Below are 16,992 nucleotides of genomic sequence, written 5' to 3'. Positions count from 1 at the left end.
TATCTTATGAGGCTGTTGACTGGAATATTTTTTTATCAGATTTACTTTAGAAGCATTAATTTCAGAATTTCCAGGTGTTGGCCAGGGATGTATGTTCAGCATATGTTATTTTTGTTTTATTTTATTGTTTTTAATTTTATTCAATTCAAGTTAACATTCAATATTATTTTGTATTAGTTTCAGATGTACACATAGTGATTAGATAATCATATACTTTACAAACTGTTCCCCCTGATATTTCCAATACCCACCTAGCATCATGAATAACCGTTATGTTATTATTGACTATGTTCCCTATGCTGTACTTTACATCACCATCAGCATTCTGTAGCTACCAACCTATACTTCTTACTTCTTTATGTCGTTCACCAGTCCCCCAAACCATCACCCTTCTGGCCAGCAACAGTTTGTTCTCTGTATCTATGAGTCTGTTTCAATTGTTTGTTGATTTATTTTGTTTTTTATATTCAACATATAAATGAAATTATAGGTATTTGTCTCTCTGACTGACTTATTTCACTTAGCATAATATCTTCTAGGTCCATCCATGCTCTTGCAAATGGTAAGCAATCATTCCTTTTTATGGCCAAGTGATATTCCATTGTATATATGTGCCACAGCTTTTTTATCTACTTGTGTATTGATGGGGACTTGGGCTACTTCCATAGCTTGGTTATTGTAAATAACACTGCAATGAACATAGTGGTGCACATATTCTTTTGAATTAGTGTTTTGGGTTTCTTTGAGTGTATACCCAGAAGTGGAATTGCTCATCTAGTATAATTTCAGGTTGTCTAAACTAGTAATAGTTTGATGGAGCTGAATTTTAGTTACAGTGATGATTGTCTAGAAAATTCTAGACTCGGGCAAATTATTTTTTTAAGTAAGAGGAACATGATAGGTTAAATCAGCAGTGTGTGATCTGAGGTAAATGAAAACAAAAGTATGACCACAAAATAAAGAACAAAAACATTAGAGGCGAATTTGACATTTATCAGGACAATCTTTTCCTATTGCTTTTTGATAACCGCTGTTCTACTTCAAGTAGTTGTTGGCTAGTTACAAGGACTTTGGGTTAGCTCTTGACTTCCAATGGTTCCCTGGAGAATGTAGGTTTATGATCTAATGGCCATACTTTTCCTATCCTTCTATATGGGTGATGTCATTTTAGTTGGAAAATGTGCATCCAAAGATAAACTCCCTCTACTTGAACTGCTCTACTGGAGTTCAGAGTATCTGATGTGGTACTTTGCAGTGATGTTCAAGAGCAGTCTTTCTATGAGCTATCTTCCAGTCTGTTCCTGTTAATGACAGGACTGTAATATCTTGGTTAATCTTTTATGATACTTAGCTAAAAGAGGTTTTTATAAATAACTGATAGGAATTTTGGGTGGATATATTCCCAAAACATGGGGCTGCAAGTGACTAGTTGATAATCTAGGACTTCCTTATGAGGAAGAACACAAAGCATAAGAGAAAAGGTCAATGCTTGAGGGCATGGGATTTCAAGGGTATTTTATAGTTTGATTGATTTTACTTTTCACATTTTCAAGAGTATGGTGTGTATAAGGACAGGAGATGTTTTAGTAAGGAGCAAAGATTTGCATAATTTAAAATAAATATGCAAGTAAAATGTTTTCCCCTACCACAATATAGTAAGTTAGAATGACTTTGGTAGAGAACACAAATCTATAATAGTTTTTAAAGGTATTTTAAGTTGCAGTTACTATTTAATGGGGAAATGCTTTAGCCCATCCATAAAATACCCACACAATTACTAGTACAAATTCATTATCCACAGGGGGAAGAAACTGTACAAAATCTGCTTTGAAAGGGTCTCTTTGAGTAAGGTTTCAATCTATGTCTCACCTCTACAGATTTTTCAGGATTATGTTAGCTACAGTTGAAGAAAAAACTGGTCATATTTTCTGATATCTTAGAAAAGTTGCCCCATCAGTGTTTGTTTAATAATGCATTCAATTTATCCCTGTCTGTGATGAGTTGTGTCAGGGAGGATTTGGGTAAGTATCTATTTGAAATTAATTGATGCTACCAGGTGGCCATCATAAGTCTAATTACCTGATTAGTTCTAGTGTTTTGTTTCATTTTTCAGAATTGGAGTCCACATTTCATGCATTAATAATGCAATTCTTGAACTCTATAGATTAGTCCTTATTCTCTATAAGAGGCCTTTCCTTATCTAAGGACTTTTATCAGAGCATTCTGTTCAGTATGATGATCTGTTGAGGCATTTCCTCTAATGTCTCTTTTACTGTGGACCTTCACCTTTAGGACCACAATTTATTTGAGAAGCTTCAAGGCCTAGGTTATTTATTTATTTATTTGTTTGTTTGTTTGTTTGTTTATTTTTAATATAGATAATTCAAAGGCATAAATCCCCTTTTTGCCCTCCATAGCATTCTAAAGTTATGAGCTACTTCAAAAGAAACAAGCAATCATTATATATATAGTTACCCTTTTATTTTTAGCAATCTCACATCACATTGGGAGGGCCATATTTTGGCCACTTGAGCCAATTTAATATATGGTAATAGATTTGAGATTCTATAAGAGAATCTATAAAAATTATTGCATAATTAGCCTATTACTATTTTTTTTAATTTAAAAATAAAACCTATCAATAAACAATATCAAATCAAGGTTTGATATAGGAGCATCCAAAAACAACTGTTCCCGGCACGGGCCATTGTCAAATTACAGAAATCATGGGAGTCTTTCTCACTGGTAAGGATAATACAGTTGCTGTATTAAGAGTGTTACACTGGTGAATACTCATATGAGAAAGAGAATGTAACTGTATGGTAATTAATCAATTACCATAAAAATATTGGATATGTTCAGTTTATAATAGGGATTGTATTCAATGTAGTACTACATAATAGAAAGGTGAAGCTATTACGGCATCTGAAGAATCTTAGACTAACTTAAGCACTGCATTTTTTTTTTTTTTTTCCTGATGAAAGATAAAAAGCCCTGCTGCTGGATCAGGAAATAGATAGGAATAAACAATGAGTCTTTGATAAGTGTCAAGTTGTTGAGTTAATACCCTTAGACCATGGTCTCCCCTTTTGCATACTTTCAAAAAGAAAGGCTTATGATGGTCTGGAAGATCAGCAAAGATGATTGTTGAAGAAATATTTAGGATCACAGAAGGTCTTTGGTTTCTGTGATTCCTGTGAATAGTTCCGGGTTGTTAACTCAAATCACAGAGGCCTGTCTCTTTCAAAAAAGCTTGCTACCTATACTTTGCAATATCCAGTTAATCCCAAAAATCATCTTAATTGCCTTTAGTGGTTGGTTTTGGACAATTTTGAATAATTTTTAATCTCTCATTAGATTATATCCTTCCTTAGCCAGTATAGCATGGCCTAGATAATGGGTTGACAAACTATGGCCTGTGTCCAAAACCAGCCCACTGGCTGTTTTAGTACAGCCTGTGAGCTAAGAATGGTTTTTAGGTTTTTAAATGGTGGAGAAGAAAATCAAAAGAATAATGTTTCATGATGTGTAAAAAATATATAAAACTCAAATTTCAGTATAAATAAATAGAATTTATTGGAACATAGCCGTTCTTACTTATGAATTGTTTAAAGCTGTTTTTACAGCTTAATAACGGAGTTGAATAGTTATGAGACAGATTGTCTGTCTCACAAAGTCAAATATGTTTAGTATGTGGTCCTTCACAGAGTAAGTTTGCAGAACCCTGGATAATGAACTGTTATTTTGTAGAATTAAAATTTTTCTTAAAAGTGTTGTGAGTAGAGTTTCAGAGTCAGTTTTAGAATTTCAAGGTGGGCTCCTCCATATCCTTAAGATCTTGGTTTGGCTTGAGAAGAGTAGGATGGGACTTCAGTAAATGCCTGAAGCATAACTTTCCGGGTAAATAGTTGGTTGTTCTCCCAGTGAAGACAATCAATATTGGCTGTCTTCATCAGCTAGGGCACAAAAGAAAGTAAAAATTGGACCAACAGGAGTATAACTGGGTTAGGCAGTACTAAAAATGAAGTATAACTCTTTGGTTAATAGCTCAAAGAAATCGGATGAATCTTTGTCCTCCACTATCTCAGTTTATGTTTTGTTTTGTTCTGTTTTTAAGTGGATAAGCAGACATACTGCTTGGAATAATGAAAGGGATAATTAATCCTTATTACATTAAGCCTGTTACAGTTGGCTTAGATCTTCCACAACTTCAGTGTTAAGAAGATGTTAGGCAACAGTGTCAACAGAGTCAATATGAATTTTTTTTCTTTTTCTTTTCTTTCTTTTTTTTTATTACAGTTGTCCCACTTTTTCCCCCATTGCTTCCCCGACCCTGCCCACCCCTTCTCCCACAGTCAATCCCCACCCTGTTGTTCATGTTTTGGGGTTATTTATACTAGTTCCTTGACTAGATCCTTCCCTTTCTTACCCCCCTTCTCTCCCTACCCTTCCTTCCTCATTACTGTTAGTCTGTTCCTTGTTTACATGCTCTGGTTCAATTTTGCTCTTTTGTTTGTGTTGTTCATTCATTTCCTGTATTAGGTGATATCATATGGTATTTGTCTTTTGTTGCCAGACTTATTTCGCTAAGCATAATTCTCTCTAGTTCCATCCATGTTGTCGCAAATGGTAGGAGTTCTTTCTTTCTGCTGCATAGTATTCCATCGTGTAAATGTAGCACAGTTTTTTGATCCACTCATCTACAGATGGGCACTTAGGTTGTTTACAGCACTTGGCTATTGTAAATAGCGCTGCTGTGAACATAGGAGTAGTCCTGGTTGCAGGCCTTTGTTTTTCATTGCTTGGAATATTTTTTGCTGTCCCTTTCTGGGTTGTAGTGTTTCTGTTGAGAAATCTGATGATAGCCTTATCAGAGCTAACTTGTATGTTATTAGCTGTTTCTCTCTTGCTGCTTTTAGGATTCTCTGTCTCTTAGTTTTGCCATTTTAATTATGATGTGTCTTCGAGTGGGCCTGTTTGGCCCGCTGTGCTCCTGGACTTAAATGACTTTTTCTCTCATCAAGTTAGGGAAGTTTTCTGTCATTACTTTTTTAAACAGATTTTCTATCTCTTGCTCCTCTTCTTCTCCTTATGGCATTCCTATGATATGGATATTATTACATTTTATATTTTCCTGAAGCTCTCTTAAAACCTCTTCATTCTTTTTCAGTCTTTTTTCATTTTGTTGTACTGTCTGGGAATTTTTTTCTACGTTGTCATCCAGTTCACTGATCTGATCTTCTGCTTCCTCTAGCCTGCTTTTGATTCCTTCTACTCTGTTCTTCTATTCAGAAATTATATTCTTCATTGCCTCCTGGCTCTTATTGATAGCTTCTTTTTCCTTTTTAATGCTGGTATAATTCTCAGTAAGTTCCTTGTAGTTTCCCTGGAGTTCTTTGCAGTTTTCTTTGAGCTTGCTGAGCTCATTGAGCATGAATTCCATGTCTGATAGTTTGCTTTCCTCTTATTTCATTTAGCACTCTTTCTGGGGATTCCTCCTTTTCTTTCAATGGGGTTTGTTCCCCTGTCTCCCCATTTTTGTGACTCTTCTTGTTTGTTTCTGCTTCTTAGATTGATCTGCACTTCCTGGATCTACCCCTGGTTGTGTTAGATTGTGTCCCAGTCTAGGCCTAGGCAGCCTGTTGGAGACTACCAGAAATCTACTGCCTTTGTCTGTCTCCTTTGGTTGTTAACTTATTCAATCTGTGATCAGCCGTCAGTTTCAAGCACTGAGGGTGGGGCAGATTAATTCCTGCAGGTGGGGCTATTGCTTTCCCTCAGGCTGACGCCACTTGGAGGGGAGTGGTCTGCCTTCAGTATGGGGAATGAGTCAGCACTGGGACCTGGTCAGCTGCTCCCTCAGTTCTCTACTCAAAGCCACCGCCCCAAACTCTCCTTAAGCACCCCTAGCCCTCTCTGCCCTTCCTCTGCTGGATCCCGGGGTAAGTGAGTGCCAATATATTTTCGTACGTGATCCCTTTAAGAGCTCTTTGTCTCCAGCTGTTTCTTTCAGGCCAAGAAAAGCAAAACAAAACAAAACCTGTGGCTTTTCACTTTTTAAAGCTGGATTCTTTCTTACTTTCTGCCTCTGTTGCTGTAGGCTGGGAGGCCCAGCTGGGGGTTTAGACCCCACCCTTCTCAGGGGGAATCCCTGGCTGCTGAGCTGTTTCTCAACTTCTTCAGCTGCCACCCATGGGAGCCCAGTCAGCCCTTCTGTGTCTGCTTGTACGTCCTACCAGTCACATTGTGATGAAGAGGCCTTTTCTATCTGTCTGTGGTTATAAGGCTTTTCTCCAGCTAGTGTTCAGTTGGTTCTTCCAGATGGTTTCTCCACATTTAAGCTGTAATTCCAGATTGGTCCTGGGAGGAGGTTAGTGTAGCTTCCACTTACTCCTCTGCCATCTTGGATCTCTTGATCTGAGTGCTTACGGGTTTGATTCTACTTATTCTGCTTCTTTTTCCATTAGGGGTTTTGGTGTCATGGCCAATTATTTGGTTATTTTTTGAATCAATAGACTAATATCCATCACTATAATTTGATAATGTGTACTATAATTTTCTGTGACTCCTAAAAATAACTTGTCGGCAGTATATTTACTCTGGAGGTTCTTTTTACAAAGCAGATTCCTAAGGATGAAGCTTATAGGAAAGTGCCATAGAGAAGAAGAAGGAATGTTTCTGACAATGGTCTCAAAATAATAGTTACAGGTTGGGACAAGGGAAAGGACTTGAAACTGTTAGAAAGTCCCACTACTTAAGTACTACTCTGAGCAATCTGATTTTCTATGGTATTGAAATTCATAGTAAAGTGGTGGCACCTATATCAACCAAAACTACTGTTGTTCAGCTGTATTTACAGGTACTTTTCAAATGATCTGTTTAGTTGTTTCCTACAAGTGGCATTATTGGGCAGATTTAGTTAATTGTCCTCTTTCTTAAACATGCTACATTGAATTATTCAATGGCCCTCCTACTTGTAATTTCTCTGTGCATAGGCATAGAGAACCAAGGACCTTTTAGTATTGTATTTAATTGAGGAATCAGGCAACTTATGTGGAGAACTACAAGTTTGTTGTCATTTCTATATGGTTACTTCCTGTGGCTTTTGAAAATGCTCAAACACATGTTGGAGATGGTCTAAACTGACATTGTTCCATTCCACTTTATATTTTTACTAATTCCCTTATTTCATATTTTAAAAAAAACTTAAAGTTTACAGGATCCTATATAGTTTTAAACTCTATTGTTGATTAATCTTTATTTTTATTTTTTTCTCTTTTGAATTTTTCATCCAGTTTATTCTTAAAGAAAAAGCTTCATAAATGTCTTCCTATAGCGCATTTCCTATTCTTTTTGCCCATTCAGGGACATTTTAAATATTATGCACAGCTTAATCATTTAAATCCTATCTAGGTCTTCCCCATCTTGTTCTTTTAACAATTTTCCCCACATTAAGTTCTAACAGTTAAATGAGTCAGTTGTTCTAGATTTGGAATAAAGTCAAACAAAATCTTGAAATCCTGAAGGAAATTTCTATTTTCCTGAGGATGGAAAAATACCCTCATTAAACTATGGTTTAATTCAGCATCTATGATCTGCCTTCCAGGCTAGCATAGGGATATTGTACAATGTGTCTCTTCCTGAGAAAAAGCTGAGAAAGGGCAGCTTGCTAAATAGGTCATGGGAAGGTGAAGAAATAGAAAGGGTGAGAATGAGTATGAAGATCAAGTTGTACAGAGAGAAGATTATTTAAGTTAAGAAAATGTGAGATGGCTACTGTTTGCTTCGTTGGCTTCACCCACAATAATCTACAATTGGTAAATGATGATAAAAGCAGCCAAATACATGGACTGAGGTGTAAGATGAAATGCTGTGTATTGCAAAGATAAATTGACAGTTCCTGCTGTAAGGGAGTTACACTCCAGTTGAAACAGTAGAGAGTGAGGGAACTAAGTGACTATTACCAGACATGCTCCTAGAGCCTGTAATATTTTATCATATTTAATCTTCAAAATAATCTTGAGAAATACATAGATACCTCTTCCCTCCTATCCCACACGGTTTTTTCTTTTCACTTTTTATACTATTTATTTATTTACTTATTTGTTGTCTTTTTTTATTGTTGTTCTCTTAGAGCTGCCCTGCCCACCCACCCCAGCCCCCAGAGTCATTCCCCACCCTGTTGACCATGTCCATGTGTCTGTCTTTTGTACTTATTCCTTGACTGGATCATTCCCCTTCTTTTTCTGCTTCTTTTTCCCCTTATCCGCCTCCCTCCTCTCCTCTGGTCACTGTCAGTCTGTTTCTTGTTTCCATGCCTCTGGTTCTATTTTGTTCATTCGTTTCTTTTGTTCATTAGCTTCCTCTTATAGGTGAGATCACATGGTATTTGTCTTTCACTGCCTGGCTTATTTCACTTAGTTTAATACTCGCCAGTTCCATTCATGCTGTCATGAAAGATGGGAACTCCTTTTTTCTGCTGCATAGTATCCCACTTTATAGTTTGGACAATGAAGACTTTGAGAATTTAAGTGGTTTTACCAAGGTTACACAGCAAGAAGCTTGTGAAGCCGGGATTTTAGTCTGGCTAAGACAACTACAAGTAACTATAGAAGGCGGAGTGAAACATACAATTACAGATGCACAAAAATAGGCCATTGGAGTTGAACACCATCAAAGTCTCTTTGGTAATATTCAAGGAAGGCTTTGTGCATGAGGTAGTATTTGAACTGGACTTTGCAGGTTAAGGGTAGAATTTTAAGAGATGGATATGGCACAGAAGGCAAAAGAGTCTGAAGCCATAGCCTATTTCTAGAACAGTGAGGGCAAATATTGGAAACCAATGTAACTGAAATGTAATTGGATTGCTTTGAGTTAGAGAAAAGTTTCTAAAAAGGAAGGTTAAGACAGTACCATAAAGGACTTTTCAGTGCAAATACAACAGGTTCTTCAATATAGACTAAATCATCCCACATATCACAATTACCTATGGAGATTACATTTAATTTCTATCTTTGGTAACTCTTAGCTCGGGACCAGTATTTCAGAGGGCCTGATAGGTTGAATGGCAATGGAGCAACACATAGGTAGGACTAGGTGTCAAACTATATTGCAAGAGGATTGTAAAATGCTTATAATAGAAGCCAATGCATTTTCTTTTGTATTTATTTTTTTAGCTCAAACCATTTTACAATATGAAACCCTTATCAGAAGCTGATAGAGAAAAAGCAAGAAAGCAAAGGATTCCAAAACTAAGTGATTTAATGAAACTTGCTAAAAAGGAGAAAAAAATTGTAATATTTGATCTTAATAACCCTCCAGAAAAACACCCTTTCAGAAAAACGGTTATCCAAAAAGTAGTACGTGTGATCCTTGACTCTAATATTGAGCAACATCTGGTACGTCTATCTCAGTATTTGTGGTAGAGGTCGGGAAGTAGGGAGCACATCCCTGGAGCATAGCAGTTGAACCTGACCAACTTTGTAGATCTTGACTGTCACTCTTAAGTAATTTTGTTCCCTATAGAAATGGAGATTTTTTTTAAATTTTTTATTTTAGAGAGAGAGAGAGGAAGAGAGAGAGAGAAATGTTGATTTTTTGTTCCACTTATTTATGTAGCCTTGGTTGTCTCTTGTATGTGCCTTGACCAGGGATTCAACCAGCAACCTTGGCATATTGGGATGACACTCTACCTGGCCAGGGCTGGAGACTATTTCTTATACAGCTATATGTGGCAACCAGAAATGACCCACTTACATTTATCTTGGGTGGGGGAGGGTACCCAAACCAAATGAAATGTCACCACTCTGTTAAAAAAGAATGTGTGTAATGACTATATGATGTGACCCCCACCATGTACCGAGGTAGAGCTATTAGAAAGGGCCTGGAGAACAATGAGGCTTTGAAGACTTGGCTTCGATTAATGACGGCTAAGCTGGTTCTTCTTCTTCTTATTTTTTTATACATGATGTTGTTGCTGTTTTTTAAGATTTTATTTATTTATTTATTTGTTTTTAGAGAGAGGGGAAGAGAGGGAGAGAAACATTATGTGTGGTTGCCTCTCGCGCGCCCCCAACTGGGGACCTGGCCTGCAACCCAGGCCCGTGCCCTGACTGGTAATTGAACCCTTGACACTTTGGTTTGCAGGCCGGCACTCAGTTCACTGAGTCACACCAGCCAGAGCTAAGCTGGTTCTTATTTGAGCAGGGATTTGTTCATCATGTTTTTCAGAAGCAACTCTATGCATTGGGGTAGTCAGTTATTCCAAATCTCTTAAAATCTCAGAATATGGAAGAGTGCTATGAGTGAAAAAAAAAATGTGTCTTTTTACCAATGGAACTATTTGCATGGATGAGTCATAATAGCATTCCCTGTTGGCAGGAAATGAAACCTCTCAAAGATGTTAGCATCATCAGCCTGAGGAGATGCTTATGATTCCCACCTTTCATCCACACCTGCCAACCCCTCACCCACTTTGTCTAGTGTGAGGCTATCTGCATACAATTGGCCCTTGACCTCCATGATGTTACCTGAGAAAATTCAGCTGCAGAATGACTCTGGTGAAAGCCCCATTGTGAGAGTTTATTAGACAATATTAAGCCAAGGGTTAGCATCTCTCTGCTCCCTACAGACTGTTACCAGTGCTGGAACGGGGCTCTATCTATTATACATGGGAGTGTTTGTACCTAGACAGGTACAAACTGAAAATTTTCCTGTCTCTTCTTACAGATTTATTGGTTGTCGGGTAGTAATAGGAGATATGTCAAATCAAAAGCTCCTAGTTTTCAACAAGTGACCAGGTTAGAGTCCATTGAAGTCCTTAGAAAAGAAAATATCAATATAATAAATGTTGACTACAAGAGGTTGTTCTACAATGGATTGAGGTAAGTGTTTGACCACACCTCTCGGCACGTGTTGCCTCACTTGCACAAAAATCTGCATTCTACCCAAACTACGTAGCTTCCTCTTTCCATCTCAGGGTTTCTGTGTGTGGCTATCTGTTTGGAATCCCCTGTCCTCCTCTTCTTGCTCTTCCCTCTCTTCCTTTCTCCTCTACCAGCGACATGTATCAAGTATAGACAGCCCCTTCTCCTTTGTGCTTCAATCTCTCATCACTCAACACATGGTCCTGTAGGCTTGGCATTTTTGTTTTTATATAAGGTGATTTAGAAAGTCAGAACCCATAAAGGTGTTTATTTCCTCCTGCCATTACCAGATGGATTGCCTTACCTCATAAATAGCTTTGTGATCCAAATAGCCAGATTTCTAATAGGCATAATTAAGAACATTACTAAATCATTATATTAAAAAGGTAAAGCAGCCAAGCATGAGAAGAAACTAAAATTATTAACTACCACATGTGTAAATATATAATTAGAGACAGTTTTCAGATTTAAAGGCACCTGGGAATAAAATGATAACTTTTTCAAACTTAGCTGTTATGAATCACTGCTTAATTTAATCAGTATCCCCTTTTTCTTAGATTAAATTTTTTTCAGATAATTCTAAATGTTACAGAAACAGAGTCTTCCTTGGAAAGATATATGTACAAAATCTCCTTGGGCTTAATAAAAATTCCCCTATATAACTTTCTGCATCTCAAGCCATGAACTAAGGTCTGGGGTGTACCTCTGTTCCTGTTCCTGCTTTTCCTGCCTCTTGTCCATGGAGTGGTTAACATAAAATATGTCTCTTTTTTAGCATTGGAAAATTTCGTTTTACCTTTATGTTCTAATTAAAAGATTTATCTTTGCCCAACTGCTTCTCTATTTTGAGTGTATCTATATTTTAACATTTTTAAGAGAAAATGGCTCTCAGATGATTTGCTTTTCTTTTGATCATAATTTAGATTAATCTAGTAATTGAGAAAGAATTTTAAAAGCTTCTACTTATTGAGCATTTATTATGTTCAAGTTCTGTGGTTGGTAGACCACAGACTCTTTTTCAAATCCTGGCCTACTCATTAGCTACACATAAGACTTTGGACAAGTTTCTAATTGTCAGTTTTACCATTTGTGAATTGAGAATAACAATAACCTGATTGAATTGTTAAATTATTAAATGAGATAATTCTTATTATGCATATAGCAAAGGGTAAATGTACAAACACAATAAATGTTAGCTTCTGCTTTTACCTTTACTATCCTTATATGCTGTGTGCTGGAAATTGTCTTGATCCCCATTTTGCAAATGAGAAAACTTGGCTCTAAAGAGAAAAAGTTCAAGGAGGTTAGGTAATTTACCATAGTTAATAGAGCTGGTCCGTAGGGTACCAAACTGGGCAAATAATGTCTGACATATTCCAGAGTTCAAATTATATCACCGCTGGGTCTTTAAATTATTCCTTGGCCATAGTTACATGGGCATAGTTTCAACTCACATCAGAATTAAGGGGGGGGGGTGCATTTCATATCCTGAGTCCTATTATAAAGTTAAGCAGTTTATTTTAGCTCAGCAAATATTTACTGAGTAGTAATATGTAGAGTGCACCATAATAGTTTTATGTAAAAAGTCAACATAAGCAAGGCAGCATCCTTTTCCTTAAGGAAACCATATATTCTAGTAGGAAGAATAAGGGCTTTCTCTATAAAGCTGTGCCACAAAGCTGATCATAATAAATTCATGAGCTGGACTTTATTTCAAACCTATTTCCCTAAGATATTAAACAGTTGTGCCTTCAGTTATGTGTATGGTGTTTATGACAAGAATATTTGAGATTGCAATCACATTTTCAATACATTTTTTATGATCAGTGCTCACTTTCTAGTTTCCTCAGACCACTGTCGCATGACATTGTGACCATGCCATTTTGACAGACTGCTTTAAATACATTATTTTAAATTAAAATTATATTAATATAGAGATGTCCTCTGTTTTATTACTGATGTGAGGATTTTTAAGTGTTAGTTTTAATTTTTAATTTTAAAAACTAATTTTTAAGGCAAAATTTGCATAGAGTTAACCATTTTAAAGTAAATAATTCAGTGGCATTTAGTACATTCATAGTGTTGAACAATGATCTCCTCTAGTTCTGATATATTTTGATATTGAAAATTTTTATTTTCCCTCTTTTTTTGGAGTCATGCCGAGGGTTATGGATTTTATTTATTATTTCAAAATACCAGATATTGACTTTGTTAGGTTTTTTTTTACATGTTTGCTTTTCTGTTTATTATTTCTTCTCTTAGCCTTATTATGTTTTCTCTTTGATTCACTTTAGGTTTAATTTTCTTTTTTTAAAATTAGCTAGCCCCTATACCTAGGTAGAAAATTAGGTGATTGATTTTTAGGTCTCCTATTCTAATGTAAACACTTAAAGCTATAAGTTTCCCTGTAAACATTGGTTTAATAGCATCCCACAAATAACTTCAATATATTGCCTTCATTATCATCCAATTTAAAGTATTTTAAATTTTCTTAATTTTCCACTTTACTGATAGATTGTTTGGAAGTATGTTAACATGTTTAAAATTTGAGGTTTCTCAGCTACCTTAATGTTATTGATTTCTGATTTAAATTCACTGGGACGAGAGAACAACTTTGTATGACTTCAGTACTTTTAAATTTATTTAAATGATTTGTGGCCCACTGTATCATTTATCTTGCTGAACTTCCCATGACTACCTAAAATAATGTACTCTTCAGTTGCTGGGTTTAGTAGTCTACAAATGTCAATCAGTTTAAGTTGGTTGGTAGTCTTTTCAAACCTTTTATGGTGAATTTTTTCCCATTTTTTCTATTAACACAAGGGATTAGGTTGCAGATCAAACTGACACATATCAGAGAACTTAATACTATTAATTATTAATCTCAAAGATAAGTGGGCAATCAAGAGGCTCAGACAAAGCAAGGAGAAGTCAGAAATATTGATTCCAGCGCCACAGCTGTCTCCTTTACTGGACACATACTTCAAGGCCCACAGTAATATTTCACATAGAAGAGGAGCATTTGAGTTATAAAACACCTCCACTGAATACCCCCAGGGAGTTGTGGGGCTTTTATGCCCTTCTCCAGGGACCCATGCCTCATAAATCCACAGTCTATATTTACTTACAAAATATGTGAAAAGAAATACTTAACAAAGAGCATCCTTTAAAGAATATTTTCTATATAAAGCCGCTCTTCCTAGTAAATGTCATTTTTATATTTACAAAAGATGTAGTTATCATGTTGACGAGAAGATTAGACCAAGTTTTCTGCCTTCTTCCTTTTGGGAGCAAACTCTCCAGTCAGATAGAAGTGAATGGCCCCTTATGCCTCACCTGTCAGTTCCCGAGAAGGGAGTGTTACTATCTCCAATTATGTTTGTGTATCTTTGTGTTGTTGTTGTTTTGGCTTCTTATGTTTTAAGACTTTTGTTAGCTTGTATATGCATTTAGAATTGTTAGGTCTTCTTGGTAATTGACCCTTTTATTATGAAATGTTCATTGTGTCTGGTACTAATTCTTAAAGATTACTTTTTCTTTTATTAATATTGCCACACTAGCTTCCTTATAATTAGCGTTTGTGTTATACCTCTTTTTCTGTCATTTATCTTTTAACTGATTTGCATCTTTATATATTTAAAGTTCATCTCCATAAAAAGAATGTTATTGGTTCTTGCTTTTATATTTAGTTAGACATGTCTGGCTTTTAATGGGAATGTTAGGTCCATTATTAACCTTACAATAGCCTCTAAATGTTCAAGTGAAAAAAAGAATCAAATGTCTCTCGCTTTAAATTAAAAGCCAGAAATGATTAAGCTTAGTGAGGAAGGCATGTTGAAAGCCAAGAGAAGCCAAAAGCTAGGTCTCTTGTACCAAACAGTTAGTTAAGCTGTGAATGTGAAGGATAAGTTCTTGAAAATTAAAAGTGAACACACAAACGATAAGAAAGGGAAACACCCTTATTGCTGACATGGAGAGTTTTCGTGATCTGGATAGAAGATCAAACTAGCCACAACAGTCCCTTAAGCCATACCTAATCCAGAGCAAGGACCTAACTATATTTAATTCTGTGAAGGCTGAGAAAACTGCAGAAGCAAAGTTGAAAGCTAGCAAAGGTTGGTTCATAAGGTTTAAGAAAAGAAACCATCTCCATAACATAAAAGTGCAAGGTGAGGCAGCAAGTGTTGATGTGGAAGCAACAGCAAGTTATCCAGACACTCCAGCTAAGATGAGTAATGACGGCGGCCACACTAAACAATCGATTTTCAATGTGGATGAAACAGCTTTATATTGGAAGAAAATGCTGTCTAGGATTTTCACAGCTTGAGAAGAGAAGTCAATGCCTGGTCTCAAAGCTTCAAATGACAGGCTGACTCTCTTGTTGGGGAGTAATGTAGCTGGTGACTCTAAGTTGAAGCCCAGGTTCATTTGTCATTCTCAAAGTCCTATGGCCCTTAAAAATTATGCTAAATATACTCTGCCTGTGCACTATAAATGGAACAACAAAGCCTGGATAACAGCATATCTGTTTACAATGTGGTTTACTGACTATTTTAAGCCTACTGTTAAGAGCTGCTCGGAAAAATAAAATCCCTTTAAAAATATTACTGCTCATTGACAATGAATCTGATCACCCAAGAGCTCTGATGGAGATGGGCAGGAGATTAATGTTGTTTCTATGGCTGCTAACACAACATTGATTCTTTAGTCCATGTATCAAGGAGTAATTTTGAACTTTGAGTCTTATTATTTAAGAAGTATATTTCATGAGGCTCTAGCTTTCATAGATAGTGATTTTATCTGATGGATCTGGGCAAAGTAAATGAGCTTCCTGTAAAGGATTCATATTCTAGATGCCATTAAGAACATTTGTGATCCACAGGAAGAGGTCAAAATACCAATATTAACAGGAGATTGGAAAAGAAGTTGATTCCAGTCCTCGTAGATGACTCGGAGGGTCCAAGACTTCTGTGGAGGAAGTAACTGCAGATGTGGTAGAAATGGCAAGAGAATTATAATTCAAAGTGGAGCCTGAAGATGTGACTAAATTGCTGCAATCTCACGATAAAACTTTAATGGATGAGGAGTTACTTCTTACAGAGAAGCAAAGAAAGTGGGTTCTTAAGATGGAACCTACTCCTGGTCAAGATGTTGTGAATATTGTTGAAATGACAAGAAAGGATTTATAAACTTACATAAACTTAGTTGATAAAGCAGAAGCAGAGTTTGAGATGACTGACTCCAATTTTGAAATAACCTTGTGGGTAAAATGCTGCCAAATAGTATTGCATGCTACAGAGAAATTATTTATGAAAGAAAGAGCCAATTGCTGGAGCAAACTTTACTGTTGTCTAATTCTAAGGAATTGCCACAGCCACCACAGCCTTCAGCAACCACCACTCTGATCAATCAGCAGCCGTCAACATCGCAGCAAGACCCCCCCCACCAGCAAAAAGATACGTGTGATGTCATTATTGTAGGCATGATGTTATTGCACACATGAATTACAATATGATGTAAACGTAACTTTTATGTGCAGTTGGAAACCAAAGAATTCATTTAACTTCCTTTGTTGATTTTATTGATATATTTGCTTTATTGTGGTGGTCAGAACTTACACAGCACAGCCCCAGATGTCAGCATCGCTGCAGCTCCCCGGGGTCAGTGAGGAGCCCAGGACTCATTGCTTTGCCTCGTGGCTTCCAGGACTGGTACTGATCAGTTTTTTAAGCCCAGTCCTGCACTTTGGCAGGGTGGATCCAAGGCCCTGCCTGGGCTGGAGCTGGCAAGGGAGCCGCGGCAAATGCAGTAGCCGCTGTCAGCAGGCCTCTGCTAGCGGAGTGTGAGGGCAGCTGCAGGGCAGCCACTGCTGGTGGGGCCCCTGCCAGAGGAGCGCTCAGGCGGCAGATGGGAAGCCCCGTTGTTACCGAGCAAAACGGGGTTCTTTCACATGGCACCTTGGTGTAAAATCCAACAATTAGTGTTGAGGAAAGCAGGTATTTATTTACAATATTCCAAGCTGGGGAGGGCTGTGAGCACTTCAGCTCAGAGCCCTGTTCTCCCACGG

General features: G+C 36.9%; 1 protein-coding gene across 1 annotated transcript in view; it reads left to right on the top strand.

Moving 5' to 3' along the window:
* Window positions 1-16,992, top strand: part of GDPD4 (glycerophosphodiester phosphodiesterase domain containing 4) — an 84,784-nt gene that overhangs the window by 49,026 nt on the left and 18,766 nt on the right. Inside the window, exons 10-11 of the mRNA XM_090267306.1 lie at window positions 9,177-9,398; window positions 10,729-10,883. Of these exons, the coding sequence (XP_090123432.1) occupies window positions 9,177-9,398; window positions 10,729-10,883 (377 nt within the window). The remainder of the gene's footprint in view (window positions 1-9,176; window positions 9,399-10,728; window positions 10,884-16,992) is intronic.

The sequence above is a fragment of the Furipterus horrens genome, unplaced genomic scaffold, assembly GCF_987537825.1.
Source record: "Furipterus horrens unplaced genomic scaffold, mFurHor1.1.pri manual_scaffold_2, whole genome shotgun sequence".
NCBI classification, from domain to species: domain Eukaryota; kingdom Metazoa; phylum Chordata; class Mammalia; order Chiroptera; family Furipteridae; genus Furipterus; species Furipterus horrens.
Note: the sequence above shows the minus strand (reverse complement) of the source record. Positions and strands in the feature narration are given on the sequence as shown.